Raw genomic sequence first — 21,463 nt, forward strand, 5'->3', positions numbered from 1 at the left:
TTATTACTTACTCTAGCTCTGAACTGGAGTACGAGTTTCTCTTCTGTGAGTGGGTGGATGTCCCTCTCTAAACGCTTCGTAACCCTCCCTAAACCCCTACATTTAGCTGTAAGAATGCCCCTTATTTCAGACACTCTCCCTGATCCGTCCCACATTTACTCTGAAGCAATAAACTTACATGTGTAAGTGTAAGGAGAGGTGGAAGTTAAGATTTACACTCGTAGGTTTGTGAAATGCATTTTGTAGTAAATAAACAGTTCTACTGTAGTGCTATTTTACGGATTACAACATGCAGTTTGTGATTTGGGCCCTAAATATTTTACTCATACAGTGATTACAGCTGTTTGTCCAAAACCTCTATGTGTTGTTATTTAGCCCTAGCACTCCTATAGAAGCCAGCTGCATGCATTTTCCATGCTTTCTGGAAGTACGTTGTTATGCTATTACTGTGGATTTCCCCAATAAATCTTATTTCATGATCATTTTGTTTCACACAAACGTTCAATTTAAATATACTCACATTACATCTGCAAAAACATCTACATAAAATTCTACAGACATAAGTTGGAGCTGAATTATTCTTCATGTACAATTGCTGAGTATTTAATAATAAAGTCAATGAAAATGCCAGAGAGGGCTAATGGAAGTGACATCAGACACACTTTGACCACCAATATCATTGTGCAGTTGATCTCTTGGATCACCCTTGGGCGGGGGCCTACCATTAGCCTCCTATTTCATGATCATAGCCTAGTTCTAAGCCAATGGTTGCACTGTAAGGAAAGAAAACAGGATATTACAGCTCAGTTTAATTTCTGTTCAGATCGTTGCCTTCGTTACCCATGAGCCCAGGAGTAACAAGGGCTGTGGTTGGACTAACAAATGACAAGCTATTGCAGGCACTGCTTCTAATGCTTACCCTTAATTGACGCCCTGATACGCTGTGGTGCCACCATGAATAGTCATAGTTTGTGTACAGTACTTTTATTTCCATTGTTATTAGTGCCACTATCTTTCCAAAAGTAGGTGTTGGAGTGCCCACACATATCAAAACCAAGAATAGATAATTAACTTAGAAAATGTGCTCAAGCTGCACAATATGCTACCAATTTCCAAATTCCTTTGGGGGAAAGGTGCTAAGATATGTTGTAGAGGATGATTGGAGAGGATGTGACCTAATGACTAGAGCGGACGACTTCGAAGTTGCGGAGCCAGGTTCGAGTCTTGGCAGGGTTACTCAACATCCTGTGATCCTGAGCAATTCACTTAATCTCCCCGTGCCTAACAAAATGAATGTGTCCGTCTGTAACACAGCTGGTGCTCATGTAAAGCGTTCTGATACCTTCGGGTTGAGTTTGACCTATATAAAACTCCTCCCAAAAAAGTTGTTGTTTTAGAAGTTCTGTTAGATTGAGACCTATGCAAAACCAGCTGCCCATAGTGTTTTATAATGCACCATTTGCTACTGTTTTTCCTTGATGCTAGAATCCGAAATTCCAAATCCTACTTTTTTTGAGGGCAGAATGTGCAGTGAGAGCCCCTATTTACCATAAAGAATATTAACCTGAGACCAATGTTACTGACCCAGTATGCTCTAAAAACGCACGTCATCACGTATTGTCCAGAACAATTATTCCCAGTGTTATGCAGTCTACCACAACAGTGAAGTGATTCCTTCATGTACTTTCGACTCAGGTTCTGAAGATGACTGTTTGAATTCCTAGGCCCTCCTGCCCACCCAATATTTGGGTCACGTTGCGCCCTTGATTACAACAAGCTTGCCTTTCCCTCAGATACTGCACAGTCGCACAGCTCGCTCTCATTTGGAGTGTTACCAGGGGCGGCTCCTTGGCTATGGCGGAGGAGCGTCGCCCCACTGCTTTTAAGCAGTGAGAAACATGACAAGGCAATAATTTAGAGTTATTGTCATTTTATGTTTCCTGCTGCTTTGTGGCAGGCGGGTGGCCGGGGCTGCTCTGCTCTCCAAGCAGGGCAGCGGAGGAGTGGTTTGCCCACTCCTAAGTGCGCAATGACTGTTTAGTGGGCCCTCTAGGCCTCCCAAACCAGTCATGCGCACTTCCCTGTTCTCCATGCAGGCTGCATTACAGCCTGCATAGAGAATATGCACCCCCCTCCAGCTCCTGGCTGACTGCAATGTAATGACGCTCAGACCAATCAAAACGCTGCAATTGCAGCATTGTGATTGGCTTAGGGGAGGGAGCCTGGCTGCCTGCTTCCTGTTCCTGTCGGAGGCAGGAGAGCAGGAGCGGAGAAGACGGGGACCAGGCCTCGAGGTAAGTTAAAAAAAAATATTTAAATTCTAATTTCCCCTCCCCAGCGTGACCCCCCACCCCCGCGCACCAGACCCGCCACCCGCGAGTCAAGCTTGCCACAACTGAGTGTCACCCTCTTTGAAATCTTCAATCATATTCACCCCTACATCCATTAACCTCTGCTTTCTATGTTTACTAGATAGAGTACAACACATGGTGCATAGTACAGTCCTTTACCAGATCATAAATTGCACTGCACTCATCAATCACAAAGCACTGCAGTACAGTGGTCAGCAAAAAGCACACATTATTCACAATGCAGCTCACGCACAGCTGTAAACACCCCATACAATGTACAGCTTTTACACATCCGAGTTAGCATTGCAGGTAACGCTCACAGTGTACAGCAAACAGCACAAACACGTTAAGTAGAACAGATAGTACATATTGCACGTACAGATAGTCTACAGATGTACACTACATAACACTATGAGTGGCATACATACACAGCAGCAAACATAGTAAACAATACAGTACACAATACTTTAAAAAGCACACACATGTAATATAACACAAGTATCTAATACCTTTGCCCAGTTCAGTACATATGACAGCACACACAGCTCTTAATTATTACTGCACACACATCACCATTTAATACACAGTGCTGTGTATATGTCACACAAAGCACAATACAACACACACACATTATATACAATACACAATAATGTTGGTGCATTGTAGTACAGCACACAATGTAAAGTATACAAAAATAGCTCACAGTATAGCAGGTGTATTGTGCAAAACACACATCAAAAATGTAAAGTACACCCACAGCCAGTACCCTATAGAGACTCATCAGTAAAGCAACTGTACACAGAACAATCCTTTTTTAAAGCAGACGAGCAGTATAGAAAATATACAGCACAGCACACACATAGCAGAGTATACTTTCAAGCAATATATAAAGCAATATGGAGCACAACATAGACAATATAGCACACATAGTACTTCCTTGGTATAGAACAGACAGTGCAAATCTCAAAAAGAGTGTTAAGAATACAAATTCTTTGCACGCTGTACAGCCGACACAAATAGTATGAAGCAGACACATAGGGCATACATATTAAATAATAAGAATAAATAAATGAACTTAGCATTTACAGCACTCACATGGAATAGCATAGCATGCAGTATCCAGTGTTCAGCTCACATAATATTTACAGAAGGCACAAGTTACAATGTGCAAAGTACAACCCTATAGAATTTTCCTCAGTATAGAGCACAGGGAACATCAACCATGCTGTAAAGCACACAATGCTTTACAACAGCACTTTGCCTAGCACATACCTTCGGCGCATACACACAGTACAGCACTCAGTGAAGTGGAACACACACACAGCATAGAAAGAGTACAGCATACACAGCAAAAACAGAGTCCTGTAAAGCATACTTCAAACTTCATAGTGTACAGCACAGTCCTTACAAACACAGTACAGAATTCATATATCACAGCACAAACAATGCGTGGATGACAGAAGTACAACAGAGGTGCAACACTGAAATGCTCAACACACGTTGCAAAGCACTAGACACACTGTGAAGGAAAGTATTGTAAACATCAGACAAATAGCACAACACATGCACATACACAGTACATTACCAACACCCAGCACATTTAGTGTGTTAGAAGAGCAGGGGTCAAAAGAGTGTAAGTAAAGATGGTAAATGAAGCATATTGACCTGGCATCCCACCAGCTACTCGCACACTCTGTCCCATATATTAACAAAATACCCCCTATGAGTTATCACTTTCTTGTTACTATTAGTGCAATAGCTCCCCAAACACTAACACAATATTTATCCCAACGTTAATACGTCATCTACCCTGCTATTGACAATTGTCCACTCTGCAGCATAGTCTACCACCCATATGCCTCCAAAACTACTATCCTAATCACTGTGTCCACATAAAACTTCCAGTGTGCAGGAGGGTCAAACTGCAGTAGAAGCAGGAAGGAAGGTTGGGCCATTGGAAACCTTGCTCAGGTGAGGGAGCAGTGCTCAGAAGAGGTAACGGGGGAGGGCAGCTTCTGACCGGTGCTAGTCCTGTAGTTGCCTGAACGCGAACTTGTAGCAGCGGAAATTGTTTTCTGCTTTCACAAAGGGATGCTGAAGCTTTTGGTGTGTTTCTTCCTTTAGTTTGCAGAATAAATACACACGTGTGCTAGTCAGAATCAGAATCAGAAAGTACTTTATTCGGTTAAAATCATTAACCATGAAAGTAACAACATGAACAACATACTATATAAAGAAGCTAACTAAAAATACACATAATCATTATATTTCATTCACACTAATAGTTTTCCTTAATTTCAAAATATGTTTAAAATAGTTTAAAAGAACCACAACAGTAAAAACAGTATCCATTCTCTGACATTCTAGGAAAGCTAAACGACAACTTTTTAAATTCATGTCTTTGAGAAAGGGGATTACAAATTTTCGGCGAGGAATGGTATAAAATTTACAAAAGAATAAAATGTGAATGTCGGATTGGGACGAGGAATCATCACAGGGGCAGGTTGATCAAGTCTGGGACCATAAATTCATCTTTGGGAAGGACAGAAGTCTAAAAACAAGATTCAATCTAAAGCGGGTTAAAAGAAATCGATCGTGATTTGACATCAACAGGGTCAAATAGGGCTGTATTTTTACTCCAGTCAGTATCAGGTTATGCAAAGCAACTGTCTTTTTACTGGCTTCTGCTCTTCTTTTTTTATCCGTGTGCTAGTCTTTGAACAACACAAACTCACTTACCCTTAACTTGCTTATTTGCCTTTGACTGTAGAAGGTGAGCAGGGGATCAAGGAAGTTAAAATACTAGTGAACCCAGAGTAAATCTTTGGTCAAACTGATAGCCTTCTTGATTCAGAAGGTCTCTAAAGACATTAAACTACACATATTAAAGAATGACAGTGCGTTTGGTATTAGCCATTGCAAATAGATTGTACGATAACACAGTATGATATAATATAATATAACACATTGTGTATTTAGGGTAAAAGCACTAGATAGAAGTTACAGGTTACGGTTGACCGGAACCTAGGCATGATTTCAAACTAACTGCGATGGCCATCTGGGGCAACGTTTATACCTTGTGACTCAAATGGAGCAAGGTAAAAAGTTGAAGCCAGCAATGATCCCTGAAAATCAGACACATTGCTCTCAATCTCCCACTGAAGCTTTCAGGTTTTGTGCCAAAAGCCCAAATTTGATGTGTTGCTTTATAGAGCTCAACCCAGTCCAAGGTTTTAATATAGGCATTAGTCACTTTTTTTGGTCTCAAAATCCTCCTACCGGCCAACGCTTGAATTTGTAGCCAGACTGGGCTCTCTCATACCAGATACCGTTGTTGTGAGGTTGAGCTGAAGTCCTTTTCTATACAGCAAAAAAATTAGATCAGGATAAACCTGTATTGCATGCTAACTGAAGATGTGCAACCTCCTCTCTATCTAAGACCCAGATAGTTATATATGGTGGAAAGCACTCCTAGCCATTCTCGAAGCCTACATGCTCTAAAGGCAAGCTTCTAGGCACAAGTATTTTTCCAGCCGGGGTTCCTGCAGGATCCAATCCGCATTGGACAGCTGGGACTTCTTGGATTTTATGCTTTTTGTGTTTCAGGAGGTAGAAGGACTACAATGTAACAGGACTACAACCAGTTGACTCTTGGAGAGCTGGTCATTTTCCACCTGGAAATACCCTCTTTTGAATTTACTTTCTTGCAAAAGCCAGGCAGAGTCTTCTTTCTTTACGATGCTTTTGTTACCAAGTCTAGGAATGTTTTAGAGAGGTGAGGAAGAGGTGCCAATCTTAACCTGTGCACTATCCACTGACTGGGAAATTCCCTCAACTCAAAAATGCCTACTTTACTACAGAATTCCCACCTCCCTTTCAGCATTACTTTACCCTCTCAGTTTAGTGTAAGGCTGTCCATAATCCCTCAACTAAGATGGCCACACCCTTCATCCAGCGGAAGGTGTATTTCGCTCTACTTAGCCTTTACCCTATGCAGATGGGGTGTCCTTCCCTCTGCCAATGATAAAAGTAGACATAAAGTCTAGACTGCTAGAAACAGACAGAAATGCTAGAGTTACTCTGGGAATAAGTTGTTGCAATTGTTGCCATTCCTGAAGCCACATTTGGGATCTCCACTTTAAAGGAAGAGACGTGAAAGCTGCCATTTGGGTTGTCAACTGTTCCTTCTCCATTACCTGATGGCTGATCATTACTAAGATGCCATTGTAAGCACCGCCCCAGCCTTCCTACTGCCAGAAGCAAAGTCATAATCTTCCAGGACATGGGTAGTTAACTGCGAACAAGGGATGTTTATTCAGTTTCTGGAGCATAGCTATGAAGCAAATCAGTTATAAACCAGTTTACTATCAGGCAGCACAAAGTCACTTATTTCCAGCTAAAGTTATCAACAATCTACTTTCACCAAAGGGTGTTCCTAGAGACCCAAATGACATCCAGACTGTGTCCATTACCAGTTGGGCTTGGGAGAAACAGAGGCAAAATACCGGCACTGCCACACTGTATTCCACTTTCCTCCTGCTCCCCAATGCCCATTGGCTCCCGATAACGGGGGAGATGGTGGTACAGCGTACGTTAACTAAATTTGAGATTACAAAACTGGGAGATTTATACCCCGATAGCCAAGTATTCTTGGTGCAGGGTGTTGGCCGTTTCCCATCGGGACAGCTTTGTACTGGATCGTGTGCGTTCAGCTCTGCGCGCCGCGCTGCCTGGTTTCTCAATCGAATCCGAATCATTTGCTCCTCTGTCTCTGATCATAGTCAGCGAACAAGAATTCACCTGATCTCTAAACTATACAAAGCCTGCTCAGAGATCATCCCGGTGAACGACGACAAGCTCCATAGAGATTGGGAGGGCAACCTTGGCCGCCCTATCACGGATGATCAATGGGCTGCATTCTGCACTGACACAAAGGATGTCTCCCTAAACAGTAGACACATCCTACTACATTTTAAATTATTTTGCAGAATGTACATTACCCCGGCCAAATCCCATAAACTGGACCACTCCAGGCCCCACACCTGTTGCAAATGCATGGCCCCTTATGCTAATTTTGCTCATCTTACATGGACCTGCCCACTCCTACAGCCATATTGGGAGGTAGTACATAAGACTCTAGGCGAAATGATCAATCTTCCCTTAGTTCCCAGCCCAGACATGGCTCTGCTGGGCTATGTGGTCAATTTTCCCAAAAAGGTGAGGACATTTGTGGCCCTAAGTCTATTGTGAGCCAAAAGGGAGGTGGCTATTCAATGGGGCCACAGATCAGTCCCTACATTGAAAGAGCTGGATGGGTAGTTTGACATCATGCAACACAAATGGCGAGATATACGCCACCACTCTACCCTTCTCATCTCGCCCCAGGGACATCTGGGAACCATTCAGGGCATACGTAGAGGCACACCGGCAACCTCCTGCTACCCAACTAGAACAAGGCATAGTCCCGACTGTGGTGGACTAACCGGTCCATTGATTACAACATGGTTGATATATGGTATAGCGAATGTTTAAGTGATGATGATTTAATTGCACTGATTCTGCTTTTGTGTCTCTAACACATTGGGTGTGATGGTCGACAACTGGAAGGGTGAAGAAATCTCCTACTTTGTGGGGCTGGCCGTAATTATGGGACTTTGTTTTTTCTTCAATATCGGATGGGACTCTTTGATATCAAAATGCATGACTTGTCTGTACATCCTTGCTTAAGTACTACTCGAAAGTGAGAACTGTGACAGTGACCGATCATATTCATACTGTTTACATGTGAAAATGTATAAATAAAGTTTACTACAAAAAAAACAATCTACTTTCACCAATGTAGTGTATTTGTAAAACACAGTTGAACATATCTTTTATCAATCACTTTAGTATTTTCCCATGCCAAGATACGTTAACATTAACAAGGCCTGTTAAGGGAAAATGAAGCTTTGCCTATTCAATAACAAACCGCTTTTTCTACATGTTCGCTGTGGTGGCATACTTTTCCCAAAATCTAGCATGCTCTCATTTTGTATATTAAGCTCCCAGTTCTGTGGGTTTACAACTCAAATTTCAGAGGTGGTGTATTTAATCTTTAAATTAGGTTTTTCTACACTGCAGGTCAATGGCACATTTCCTTGCCTTGAGACACTGCAATGCTTGTAAACTGCAGTCCAGATAGAGCACAATGGCAGTCTCTGAAGCCATACATGTTTGTCATCATCATCATTGTCATGTATATGGGTAGTGTAAATACACATGGCAGTCCACATATGACATTTAATTTTCAAGCCTGTTGTGCCCTTTCTGCGCCCCGTTCCATCACCTTACTGTAAAGTTAATAATTCAAGTAGGTGAAACCAAGGCACAGCAAGTGCATGCTTGCTGACCATTTATAGCACTACCATAGTGCACAGAATCCTAAGGCCTGCAAAACCAGACAGGAAAAAGTAAAGGACCACCACAAATGATGTTTTTTCATACATGTAGTAACGTGCTACATGGTGATATTGAGCTATCCGTTTTCCTCGATCGAATGCTTCATTTTTTATAAACCTATATAAGCTTGTATTATACATTGTGATAAGCATTATTGCTCTTATGAAAAATTGTTTATAGACAGTTATTCTGATTTTCTATTATTTATACTTCATTTGTAACACTATATGAAAGAAAGGCATTTTAACAATATAAAAAACCACATGAAATATATGATGATTGTGAGCATAACATGCCTTTATTGCTTTGATAAAATCCACATGTACTCTTGATCAATATACAGTTACAACTAAACAAAGCTGCTATAACCAAAACATAGCACTAATTTCCTCTGTCATCAGAATATCCATAATGATTGGTGCACTCACCATCAATCTAAAGTTCGGATTCTCTCTATCCCATTGTTGCTCTCCTCATCTCAAACATAGGTTTCTTTGCCAATTTATAAGAAAAAGTGTACCGACCCCATCTTCTAATATTGCTTTCTATGCAACATTGTTCTCTTCGACAGTCATTCTAGCTTCAGACTCATCACCATCCTGAAAACTCCCGATAAGCTCCTATGTATCAGTGATACTGGTGCTAAGGCAAAGGCTGGTCCTGCCTGACCTCATTGCATGCCATTTGTCACTTCACAGACATAATGTCTCTGCAGGACAGGCTGAGTTCTGGAGGAATAGGACTTAAGTCATACGAGGACTATACCATCAAGAACATAGTTGCCAATTTACTCCAATACCCTATCTTGTTTTTCAGATTTTGAAATACCTATGTCCATTAGGGGAGAAGCATTTAAAGGGTCCGCAATTACAGACCCTTCTTATCCAGGACAAAGGAAATTGAAATCACAACATCCTTTACCATTTACCTTAAGGATACCAGAACATATCTCCATAAACCTCATCTCAAAGCATCTTCTGCAACTATGAATATAGCTTCATAGTTACGCTTCTCAGCCATCGCTCTCTCTACATGGATACAGATGAGACTATCATCCTCTAAGATCTGAAAGGTGCACAGAGCTTTGTGTCAAATCTCAGATGTTGAATCACTTATCCCTCCCAATGCATTGACTAAATTGGTTCTCACTTCAAGTTCTAGTCAACTGCTGCTTTCGCTACCTATGCAGATGTAAACCCACCGCGGGAGCAGATTCGTCTTCAGGGTCGCAGCATATTGCCTGTGGATGTCACTCTCATCTCCAACCTGAGGTAGTGAACACTATCCAGGAATTGAAAACCTAAATATTGTCCTCTTGAATCTAGTTGGATTACCTCTCAGCTCACTAGACATAGGATTCAAACACCTGAGATTACAGCAACTAACCATAATGATTAAACAGTCATACCTCAATTACATACCCAAACGGCAGTACTGAAAGTTGTAGCTGTTGTATTCTCTACTGAAAAATATACTTTGGTATTATCTTGCTTCCGATATTTATATTCAGTGACACCGTTAGGTGGTAACAGCACTAAGGGTTTGATTTAGATGTGGATTGTAAGGGTAAATTCTCCCATTTGTGGAGAAAGTGGTAAATCATTTGAGATGTGCTTACCTCTATCATTCTATCTTATTGGGACAGAACTCTGCACGCAGATTCGTCACCCACCATTAATCCTCCAGATGAGGATTTACCACTTCCTCCGCAAATTAAGGATTGTTTAGTTACCAATCAAACCTAATTTACACTTTAAATCTATTCCGTGTCCTTCATTTACATCAGCTTTAGTGGACTTGATAAACAAAAAACCAGTCACTCTTCTTCACTCTCTTTTATTTTCTGAAGTGCTCAAAATTAACCTCGTAAATCTTTCACTTTTCAAGCATTGTTCAGAAACAAATATTTAAGTGAATTGGGATCACATGCTTTTATGGTTACTAAAACATCTACTTTTTTAATTGAGTGTCATCAGTAATCAAAATACAGATTATATTAGTGATCCTCTTCACACATCCCTACCTTCTTCTCAAGGGGGTCATAGTCGAGGGCTAAAATTCTTCCCATCCACCAGTCTATCAGACTCTCATAGTTTGTACCATCGAAGTTCATGCGGCGTATGTCCTGAACATTTGCAAACAACAAGTATGGGTTCGGACCTGCAATTGAAGGAGTGTACATGAGCGGTGTTAGTTGTTGCTGAATATATGTACCTCCAAAAAGATGTTCAAAATCCACCCATTAGAAAACTGTATCTCTCTTTTCCATTAAACAGCAACAAAGTTTGCCACTGAAAAGTGCTTCCTTTATTGATAAACCTCTACAAAAAACAAGTGCAGCTTTGTCAGGGATAAGCTAATTCATGCTATTCAATTTAAATAAAAAGAGCACTGGCATCCTCTGATTAACAACAATTGCCATGTTATGTTCAAATGCCAAAAGTACAGTTGCTGTTTGTGCAGTTAGCCCTTTCCTAACAGTGTGACACATGTTGATGCTGTTGGAATTGGCAAAGTCCACAGTCCCCTTCTAGTTCCTTCCAGACCTACTACTCATCTGGTGACCACATCTATCCAATAACATAATTAATTGCCTAGTGGCCACCCTCAGGGGTGGGTTACAAAGCTGAGTGGAAATGTGTTAAGAATGTCACCTAAAAACATCTTTAATATAACTGAAAAAATATGGAAACAAAATCAAATTATCCCATAATTACCATAAGCAATAAGGCAATTGGTAACATACAGCAGAAACTAGAAACTAGACTATTACCATGAAATAATCAACTTGATTTCACAATTAGGAGATAGTGGGAAATGGTGAATAAATCATAATTGTATCTGCTTTTGATACAATGATGACCACCAACAATGATTTTTGATAACCTGGTAATGAACAGTGTGAGGTCATTTAGCCAAGGAGAGTGCCTCATGCTGAAAATATGTATGTAGAAACAACAAAATGTCCTGGACAGTATTAAAAATGATACCTTAAGCAATTTGAAATTTTCGGCTTAAGGGGAAATAATTTTCGCGTTCATATTGCAATATATTATCTGAAACTGATAAAAAAATAAATGATTGCTAACCGTGGAGATACCACTTTGGGTCCACACTTGATTTACTCTTTTATATTATTTTCCATCTGACAAAATTATATATGATAGCCTTTGGGATTTTTTGAAACATTGAAGCCCTACTCGTATTTTTCAAACATTAGATTTAAGAAACTGGTTGTTCGGGCATCTGAGTATGTAATACATATGAATAGGCACTGTCCTTAGGAGGTAAACAACGTTTACCACAAAACTTTATCCCCGCAGGGAATCACAACGTGGTCGTTACAACCACCGCGTTGTGATTCCCCATACCATTACTCAACAAGTCGGACCAACGACTTGCGGAGGGGGGGAAGTGTTGGATTTAAAGTCCAACACCTTCCCTACTGTCCACATAGACTGGAGTTGGAATAGTAAATTATACTATTCCAACATCCAGAGCCCCCCTCCGCAAGTCGTTGTTCCGACTTGCGGAGTAATGCTATACGGAATCACAACGCGGTCGTTGTAAGGACCGCGTTGTGATTCCCTGCGGGGATAAAGTTTGCAGGATAATGACATACATTCTCCTTAGGAAGGTTACAACAAATTAGTTAAGAAAGCTGAAACGACACATTGACCATGTTACAATTCATCTACTGGAGCATCCATAAGCCACTGTGAGTTACATAAATCAGAATACAGCTTTACGTAACATATTATGTCAAGTTTCAGTTATAAAGATGATTTCCTTTCAAATTAATTGTTGTTTTTATACACTGAGATGTTTTCGCCATTGTTTACAGCAGGTAGCAAACAGAAGAGCATACTTTATGTCATAATTGACACCAGAATATAGGTGATTATATAAGATGTCCATAAAGTATTTATGACCATGTGCATACTATTCAACCATCACAACCTTCACTGTACTGCTTATCAGCTCACACATGATGCAGCAGATAGCATCCAAAATGACATAATCCATGAAATCACATATAACATCACAACTATGATCATAAATAGCATAAATAAATCTGCTGAAGAAGAGTGTATGCCATAATGCATAGGGCTATACACCTGGATGCCCTCAGCCGGATTTCGACACTGGGACTGGTCTTTGGCTAGCCGTCACACTGATTGGAAAGGACTGCTGAGCAAATAACTTGCTTGATCTGTGCCTAGTAGGATCTAGGTGCAGTGCCTGGCCTTTCAGCCACACTCTCGGCTATGGGGAAGTGGTAGAGAAGCAGAACCTATATTGGCTCTGCCCAGGAAGCTTGTGGCCATGGTCTGGCCCTACACTCAGATCCTACCACTAGAGCCCAGTAGGCACATCTATTCGGTACAATGTGTGCCTTCAAGGCCAGGTGTGGGCTAACAAAAGGATGGGTCAAATTCTATCCTACGTATGGTGACTTTCCCATCACACTTTTCTTTTAACTTCCATTATATTACCGCTTGTTATATAGAGCACAGTGAGGTTGCCCCAGAAGAAAAAATACACTCTGGATGCTGTGTGTTGACTTCCTATCCTTGTGCAGGAACTCTTTGTTTAATTTGTCCAGAATCAACAAGGCATCCACAGTATCAGCATGCATATGTGTCTTTCAGTGCATTGAATCTCATAAATGACAGCTGGTTACAATAATTCTTTCTATTTTTTCTTTGAAGCATTTATATAATGTTGACCATGCCACAAGGACAATGCAACACTTTTTTAAATGTTATTTTGTTTCCATATTTATAAAAACAATAATTTATTTGAAAGGAAAACATCTTTATCACTGATACATGTGCTCTGTGACTGCCCCACAGTCAGAACTTTCTGGCGCCCACCCCTCCCCCCACACAACGAATGGCTCTCAACGATGTACCTGACGGTCTCCTATGAGCGGGTCATCTACAACCCGCAGGCAAGACAGAGACCATCCTCCTCACCTGATCACCTTTTCTCCAGAACAGTAACCCCTAGCTCCTGGATGTGGACGTCCTATACTCCCTATGGAGGACAAGATGCAACACTATGCAGCTGCTGCCTTGGACCTTAGGACTCTGCCCTGGTCATGGCCTTTGCACGTACTAACCTACTTTTGCTTTTTCTACCTCTAGCTTCCCCTTTCCCTCTCACTTCTCCATCCACTTCCCTCTTCCTTTCTTATTATCCTACTTATTGCCCCGCTGCCCTGGCATGTGTGTGACTGTGGGCTCCCTGCTAACCTACCTCTCTCGCTGTCTTACTCATGCTCCAGGTAAAGTCTTATGTCTCTGTCACATATCTTTCCAAACTTAAGACTTATAGAGAATATGTCTAGGGGACCAAAAATTACTTCTCTTCCATCCTCATCCAACATGTTATCAGGAATAGGCAAGGGGCAAACAAGACGTACAGTATACTTGCAAATTAATTTTGCCAGAAACATGTTCTGTATCGAATTTGTAATTTCGGAGCCCAGTCCACAAGTCTGGCCAACTGGGCCATCATAGTTCAACCTTCGTCTGACGCAAGCATACTGACCAGAGGTCTGTGATCTGTCCTTAATACAGATCTAATTCCCCAAAGAAATATGCAGAGATCCTCTGTAGCCTACATGCATGCTAGTAACTCTTTCTCAATCAATGACTAGTTTCTTGTAAACGTTTGTAACACCCTCAAAGCAAATGCTTATACCCATTCTTTGCATCCATCCGTATGCTGTAACACCGCTCCCAGACCTTCATTACTGGCATCAACTGCAACTATGCAACATTTTTCCACTACAAATTGTTTCAAAGGTGGGGTTTGAACAATGTCATGTTTTGTAAGATAAATGCTTTTCTTTGGATATCCCCCAGACAAATTCAGAGTCTTTTTTTAATAATGACCTCATGGGTTCAGCTTTAGAGAAATAGTTCTCCATAAACTTTGCATAAAACTTCGCAAGGCCAAGAAGAGACACCGACTGTTCTTTTGTCACTGGATCCAGAAATTCCAAAAAAACCTTCACATGTGAGTCTTTCAGTCTGAATCCCTGTTGAGATACAGTGTGACCTCAATATTCCACCTTGTCACATCTGAAACAGCACTTCTTCAGATTCAAAGACAATCCGTTGCCTGACTAAGCTTGTAGAACATTCCTTAACATTCCTTAATCTCAGGTGATATGGACCAATATTACGTCAGTCTTTGATCCACCTGGAAGATCAATGGAGGAGTCGTAAGATGGAATATTGGGCTATAGTGTAAACTAATTTTGGACCAACGGAATAGCCTGAACCGACTAACAGATGTTTTTACCAGTCGAACTAAGATCGATTTCGGAGGAAAAGAACATTTTTGGTGTTTAATTTATCCCCACTTTTTACCGCATCTTTATTGTAGACGTTGCTGCAGGAGTCAAGGTCCTTGACCAGAATCGAAGTAACTGGATTAAAGAAACGGGCCTCCCCTTTGCATGGCATGTGTATGGTTGTTTAAGCTCATCATCATTGTGTGGGTTCGACCTACGCCACGTCCTTTGACAAGATGGATTTATTCCATAAAATGCAGATTGGTGAATATAGCGATACAGGTACTGAAGATCTGCAGGTCACATTCTTCTTTCTCTAACACTCACTCATGCACTCCCAATGTTCCATACATTTCACTCCCTAAAATTCCACAGATCGCGAATTACATTCTATGTCACAAGCAGCACTCAAAAGCCCCCTTGTCTCCCACTCCATTGATGTAAATGTCACTTACAACCCATCTGCACCCAAAATGAAATCCATTGCTAAGCTACGAGTTACACAGGAAAATCATTGAATCCAATGAATGAATCTATTTCTCAGTTGGTTCCTTCTATTAGCGCCGGGAGGCTCGTTTTTGGGTAGCTGTGGCGCTTTATAAGACTTGTTAACAGTAGCGGCTCCTCAAGGGAGTGCTGTGGGCGGTGGGGCGGGGCAGGGCGGGAGAGGGGCAGAGTGGGGGGTAGTAAACTCCGGCATATGGCCGAACGGAGGTAAGTAAAGAAATAAATAAATGAAACAAATGACATTGCGTGCGCCGCATCACCATTTGGCGTTGCAGCGTGCGCAATGTAATTCGTTTTATTCATTTATTTCTTTACTTACCGCCGTTCGGCCATATGCCAGAGTTTACTACCCCACCCTGTCCCTTCCCACCCCACCGCCCCGCAGCACTCCCTCAGGGAGCCGCTACTGCTCGTTAACATACCATAACATAACATATGAAAGCTCGTGCCAACTTGAATGATACTTACAATGGTGAATGGCACTTACCTGCAGCTTTGCAGTGTCTTGCATCCATCTGTAGTGTGTAACCAGGAAAACAATCACACTCCCAGGTCACTGGGCTCGTGTTAACACACAGCTGGCTGCACCCGCCATTATCTGGAGATGTACAACCTGAAAGGCAAAGCAACCCATTGGATGAAATGTCTTCTGTAAACACAGGTCACGAAGTTACAATGAGCAAAAAACTGAAACATGGGAAGTACATTTAGACCAGGGGATGCATAACACAGCATACAAATTACTTTCTTGTTGAGGTTCAGGTCGATTTAGTATTAGCAACTTTGGAAGGACGAGACCAAATGGTTTCCAATAAAACGTTATATTCTGACGAACAACAACACTACAAGTCAAGATATGTAGCTGGAAATGCTACTTAAGATATACCTGAATATGCTTAAGTCGTATATATATATATCAGGAAAGCACATACCTGTGCATGTCTTTCCATTTTTTCCAATCACCGATCCTTCTGGACAATAGCAAACGGGCCCTTCTGACGTCAGAGAACAACCATGGCTGCATTGTATGCCATTTTGTGGACAAGGGACGTAACCTAGGTTCAAGGAAGACAAGGGGTATGCATGGTAACAGCAACCAAATCAATGATAAATTATACATTATTTTTCCTCCTTTGCCAATCAGAATTAAGCATGCCCATCCTCTATAAGACATCTGGGGGAATATGTACAAGCCCCTATCACCACCACAACGTCACTTATAGTGACGTTGTGGTGGCGATAGGAGCTGCGCATTATGTACAAGACAGCATTAAACCACTTAACGTGGCTTAACGCTGCCTTGTACATAAGGCCCTCTTTCACGCTCTCCACCTAAAGAATCCTCACCTGCATGCAGACACCATTGCATGGTGCAAGGATGCCTACGTTGGCGCTAAGTTGCTAAACTTAGCACCATCGCAGGCGGAAACACAAGGCTGCACTACATTCTTGTAAATATGGTGCAGCCTTGCGTTTCAGAAGTGGTGGAGAGAGCGTTAAGCCAGGAAGGCTAACACCTCTCTCCGCCACTTCACTGTACATATGGCCCCTGATCTCTTGTACAGTTATCACTTAGCACTGCTCACTCTTCCCTTTAAATTACTTTAGCGATTACTCATAGGTTCATTATATGAGGTTAAAAAGAAATGGCTCATATTGTTTGAGAAAGAAAAAAGTAACATTATTTGACAGATGAACAATTGGTTATGGGCTCATCTGCCAGGTACAGCTTAGTTTCAGTGACACAGTGAGCATGGGATCCATGTTTGGGCATACCCATGCCACTTAGGGCGATACATAAAGCACACAAAAGGTGATGGAGTCTGCTTTCAATAAATCTAACCACCGGCAACTGCTCAGGGTAGCACTCCAACCCATCGTTCTTTTGCTCACCATGCCACCTCAGTTTTGACCCATCCATATGCAAATCACTCGAGACCCTGCTCCTAATGGGAACTGTCCAGCCCAAACTGCAAAGCCAGGTCCTATTTGAAATACAATACAAGCAACCCAGACCAGTTTTACCCTAGTTATGGACTCAACAGCCGGGTACAGCTTGGTTCCAGTGCCCACGTCTGGGCATACCCATGCCACTTAGGGCAGTACATGCAACTCACAAAAGGTGATTGGAGGCTGCTTGCTGTGTCACTGGTCAAGGTCGAGATTGAGCTAAATAATGATGTGGCCACGCAGCAACGCAAAGACATCACTGCCAATGATATGCCACGTAATATGCATACTGAAGCAGACAAAGGACAAGTGATTACCTTTCTGACGACATTACCGTCAGTGCCATTCACAGATATTTTAATTTTATTGCGTTATTGTAATTACAACCTCAAGTAATCTTTACAGCAGTATTTTCTAAATAAATATGTTTATGTTTTGTCCAGGCACTAAAATTAGCAATATAGTATGTTACCCATATAATCTGCCTGATCTTAAATTAACTGTCTCCCAAATAAATATTGAAGAGAGGGTGTGGCGTAACGGCCAGAGCTGTCGACTTTAGATTTGAAGGAACCAGGTGCGAGTCTCGGTGTTGACTCAACATTCTAGGCAAATTATTTAATCTTCCATTGTGCTCATGTAAAGCGCTTGAATACCTTCAGGTCGAGATCACACCATATAATGATGTAGGTTTGAGTCTCGGCGTCGGTTCAACATTCTGTGCAAATCATTTAATCTCCCCGAGTGCTCATGTAAAGCGATTGAATATCTTCGGTCGAGATTATGCTATATAATGATGTGGCATGATGGTGGCATGTGAAAGCAGGCGTCATGGTAATAAATCACTGAAAAGATCGAACGCTCATGTACAGTGCTCTTGAACAAAGGAAAAAGTAGTCCCTTTTACAACTGCTAAAATGGGACAAGTTTAAGAGTACAAGTACTAGGGTGCTGCTCATGGGAGTAAGAAATTGAGGAAAAGGTGGGCCAGAGAGGAAAGATTACCCACTCACAAGCGCAGATTTTTAAAGGATACTGACAAACAGATGAATAGCAGTGGGTGGGCTGTAAGCCTACAAAGTATTTACAGCATGTCTGTCTCAGACAGTGCAAGCGCTGTCTAGGCTCAACCTAAAAAGGAAGCTTGGGCCTGGCAATTAGGTTAATTTGCCAGGTTGACATGGCAGCTTAAAACATCATGTGCAGGCTCTACAGTGGGAGGCCTGAGACATATTTAACAGGCTACTTGAGTGGGTGGCACAATCAGTGCTGCAATTGTAGCATTCGATTTGCATGCCCTGAGCACATGTAGTGCACTTTACTAGGGACTTATAAGTAAATCAAATATGCCAGTTGTGGATAAACCAATGTTACCATGTTTCATAGTAAAGAGCACTGTCACTTTAGCATCGGGATTTGTCAAAAATGTCCTGACCAGCTGACAGCAATGATGCCATTACTGGCTAAAAGATGAGTGGCAATGCACTGGGGAAGAGGGGCATCCCCTACTGAAAAATGTTGGCTGAAAGAGGTTTCATATTGCCATGAACAGTTAGAGAAATACTGGACACTGATGCAAGCCAAATCCAGACTCAAGGATATTTGGGGCTCATTCAGTTTGTATATGGCTTGGAAAAGGGGATACACATTTCATTGATGGATAATGGTGTCTCTGATGAGCAAAATTATAGATTTGCCTCTCTGAGACAATGGTGGTGGTAATGTCGGACTCTACTATTGGTCTAGGGTTTTTAGTGTCATCGAGAACTCTTGCTAATCCCTATACTGCTGGATTGATATTTGGAACTTACTTGGCTCTGCTATGGCTGCTGTACAGATAAAGACACCCTGTTGAGGCCAGTGTTGATACTAAGTGGATATACTGTGGAATAAGAGTAGAGTAAATTATTTGACTGTTATGGGGAATTGCCACCAATATTAGTGGTTTCTGTTCTGTTTGTCTCAAATAAATTGTTTTTAAAAATCCATTAAAAAAATGTTGTGTGAAATAACTACACTAAAAATGACATTCAATTTGATCAAGTTTGGTGATATCTAGTTTCACATTTTGTGAAAGATTTACTTTATGTAAAAAAAAACTCTGGATATCACTGTATTACCAGTGTCCCTTACCATGGCAGGTTCTCTTATCTGATAGCAGCACAAAACCTTCGGGGCAGGTACAGTAGTATGAGCCTGGGGTGTTTACGCAGCCCAGAGTGCAACCGTGGGTCCACATGCCACATTCGTTGATATCTAGTGGGAGAAAAAATTGACAGTGCAACATCAGAGGCGCCTTACAGCAGAGATGCGTAACGCAACACGGCAACCAAGTAACTTTTTTAAGAGTAGACATTTGACGCGTAGTTTACGGTGCATGCGTATATCCGTTGCATAACCTAAGATGATGCCACTCCTGCAGAAATGTGGTGAGGGGCCCATGAGACTTCAGTATCTCATATCTCTATATGGGCTTGTGGCTGAATGAGGGCCCCCTGAACTCAATTGACCGCTACCCGCGGCCCATCACTGAGCTGACCATGTGATACAACCTCAACTGTGACAAAGCGTCACACATCAATAAGACAACCAAAACAGCGACTAAAAAACTCGAAATGAATGTGGAGTAATGAGGCTACTGCCTCGGTATCCAAAAACTCACCACTGTCAGAAGGAATCTGACAGGCAAAAACAAGACAGCGTCGAGGGCCCCCTGAAGAGTATGGACTGTGGGGGCCTACGTTACATACCTGGTTACCTATGTTAAAGAGGAAGACGAGACACAGCCTACAGAGTGGTTCTTTCGTGTATCTCTCTGTAACTCCGTTTTACAACATATTAACGAATAAATGAGGTGCATCATTGTCAACTTGAATTAAATCATATGAAACACTGGGTTTGCCCATTGAGCAAGCTCAAGTGAAATTGGGGCCATAAAATGTTCCACGTCTGCAAAATTCTCGAAAAAACAGGAGCAGTGGCGGCTGCTCACTGTTTCAGAGTCTATGGCTCGCTTTTTCGACTGGTGCTATTTCACATCATTGGTGGGAAGGTGGCGCTTATTGCAAACAACTTTTACCAACACCCTAGCAAAGCAGGATTCTGGAGGTGGTAATGTGTGACAAGAATGTTTATGCACATATTATTTTACTGTGCCAGTGATGTGTTCTGTTATTATTTGTGCTGCAGTGTTTTTATGATAGATTATTTCAATTTGATTATGAGTTGTATTTTGGATTTCCTCCCTGTTTCAACTATTTGTTGAGTTCTTCCCTGTTGTGTTTTAATTGTGCGGTTACATTGCTTTGTGCATGTTATTATTTTATGATCAGATGTTTACTTTAACTACATCAAAATATGCTGCTACATTTTTAGCCAAACACTGCACATGCCATTAACATTCCAGTATCAAGCATTCATTTACCACAGTCTAGGGCAGTAAAACAGTGATTCACGGTGCAATTAGCTGGCCAAGGTTTTTCTTACTAAGGTCAGTCTCATCCATGTTTCGTTGGTCGGGCCCAAACTCAATTTCTGCTGTAAATGAGGGTTCATCTGAAAATAAAAACCCTGCCCTGGTCTATCTGCTGTACCTCAAGTATGCTAACACAAAATAAGATGATGCAGAGGAATAAATAACGCACAATTTCCAGTAGGGAAAACCACAAATTTGTTCCTACTTACTGGTACTTCGTCCCTCAATATTATTAGTGCTTATTTCTATAATCACATAGCAACTTCAATGTTTAATATTTTTGACAACACAAAAGGTATCACAACCATATACACAAAACATATAGGTCTGTACAATCACAATTCCTTCCTACCCATTCCTTCTAAACAACAGTTGCTAAATATAAGCAACAGGTTTTTCAAGCAATCCAAAAAAGAGGTCGACCAATACACACTG

General features: G+C 41.5%; 1 protein-coding gene across 1 annotated transcript in view; it reads right to left on the minus strand.

The window, feature by feature from the left end:
* EGF (epidermal growth factor) overlaps positions 1 to 21,463 on the minus strand; it is a 627,377-nt gene that overhangs the window by 328,480 nt on the left and 277,434 nt on the right. Inside the window, exons 7-10 of the mRNA XM_078677482.1 lie at positions 19,687 to 19,809; positions 16,536 to 16,658; positions 16,091 to 16,216; positions 10,813 to 10,949 (exon numbers count right to left, since the gene is read on the minus strand). Of these exons, the coding sequence (XP_078533608.1) occupies positions 10,813 to 10,949; positions 16,091 to 16,216; positions 16,536 to 16,658; positions 19,687 to 19,809 (509 nt within the window). The remainder of the gene's footprint in view (positions 1 to 10,812; positions 10,950 to 16,090; positions 16,217 to 16,535; positions 16,659 to 19,686; positions 19,810 to 21,463) is intronic.

This window comes from Lissotriton helveticus, chromosome 2_1 (genome assembly GCF_964261635.1).
Source record: "Lissotriton helveticus chromosome 2_1, aLisHel1.1, whole genome shotgun sequence".
NCBI lineage: Eukaryota > Metazoa > Chordata > Amphibia > Caudata > Salamandridae > Lissotriton > Lissotriton helveticus.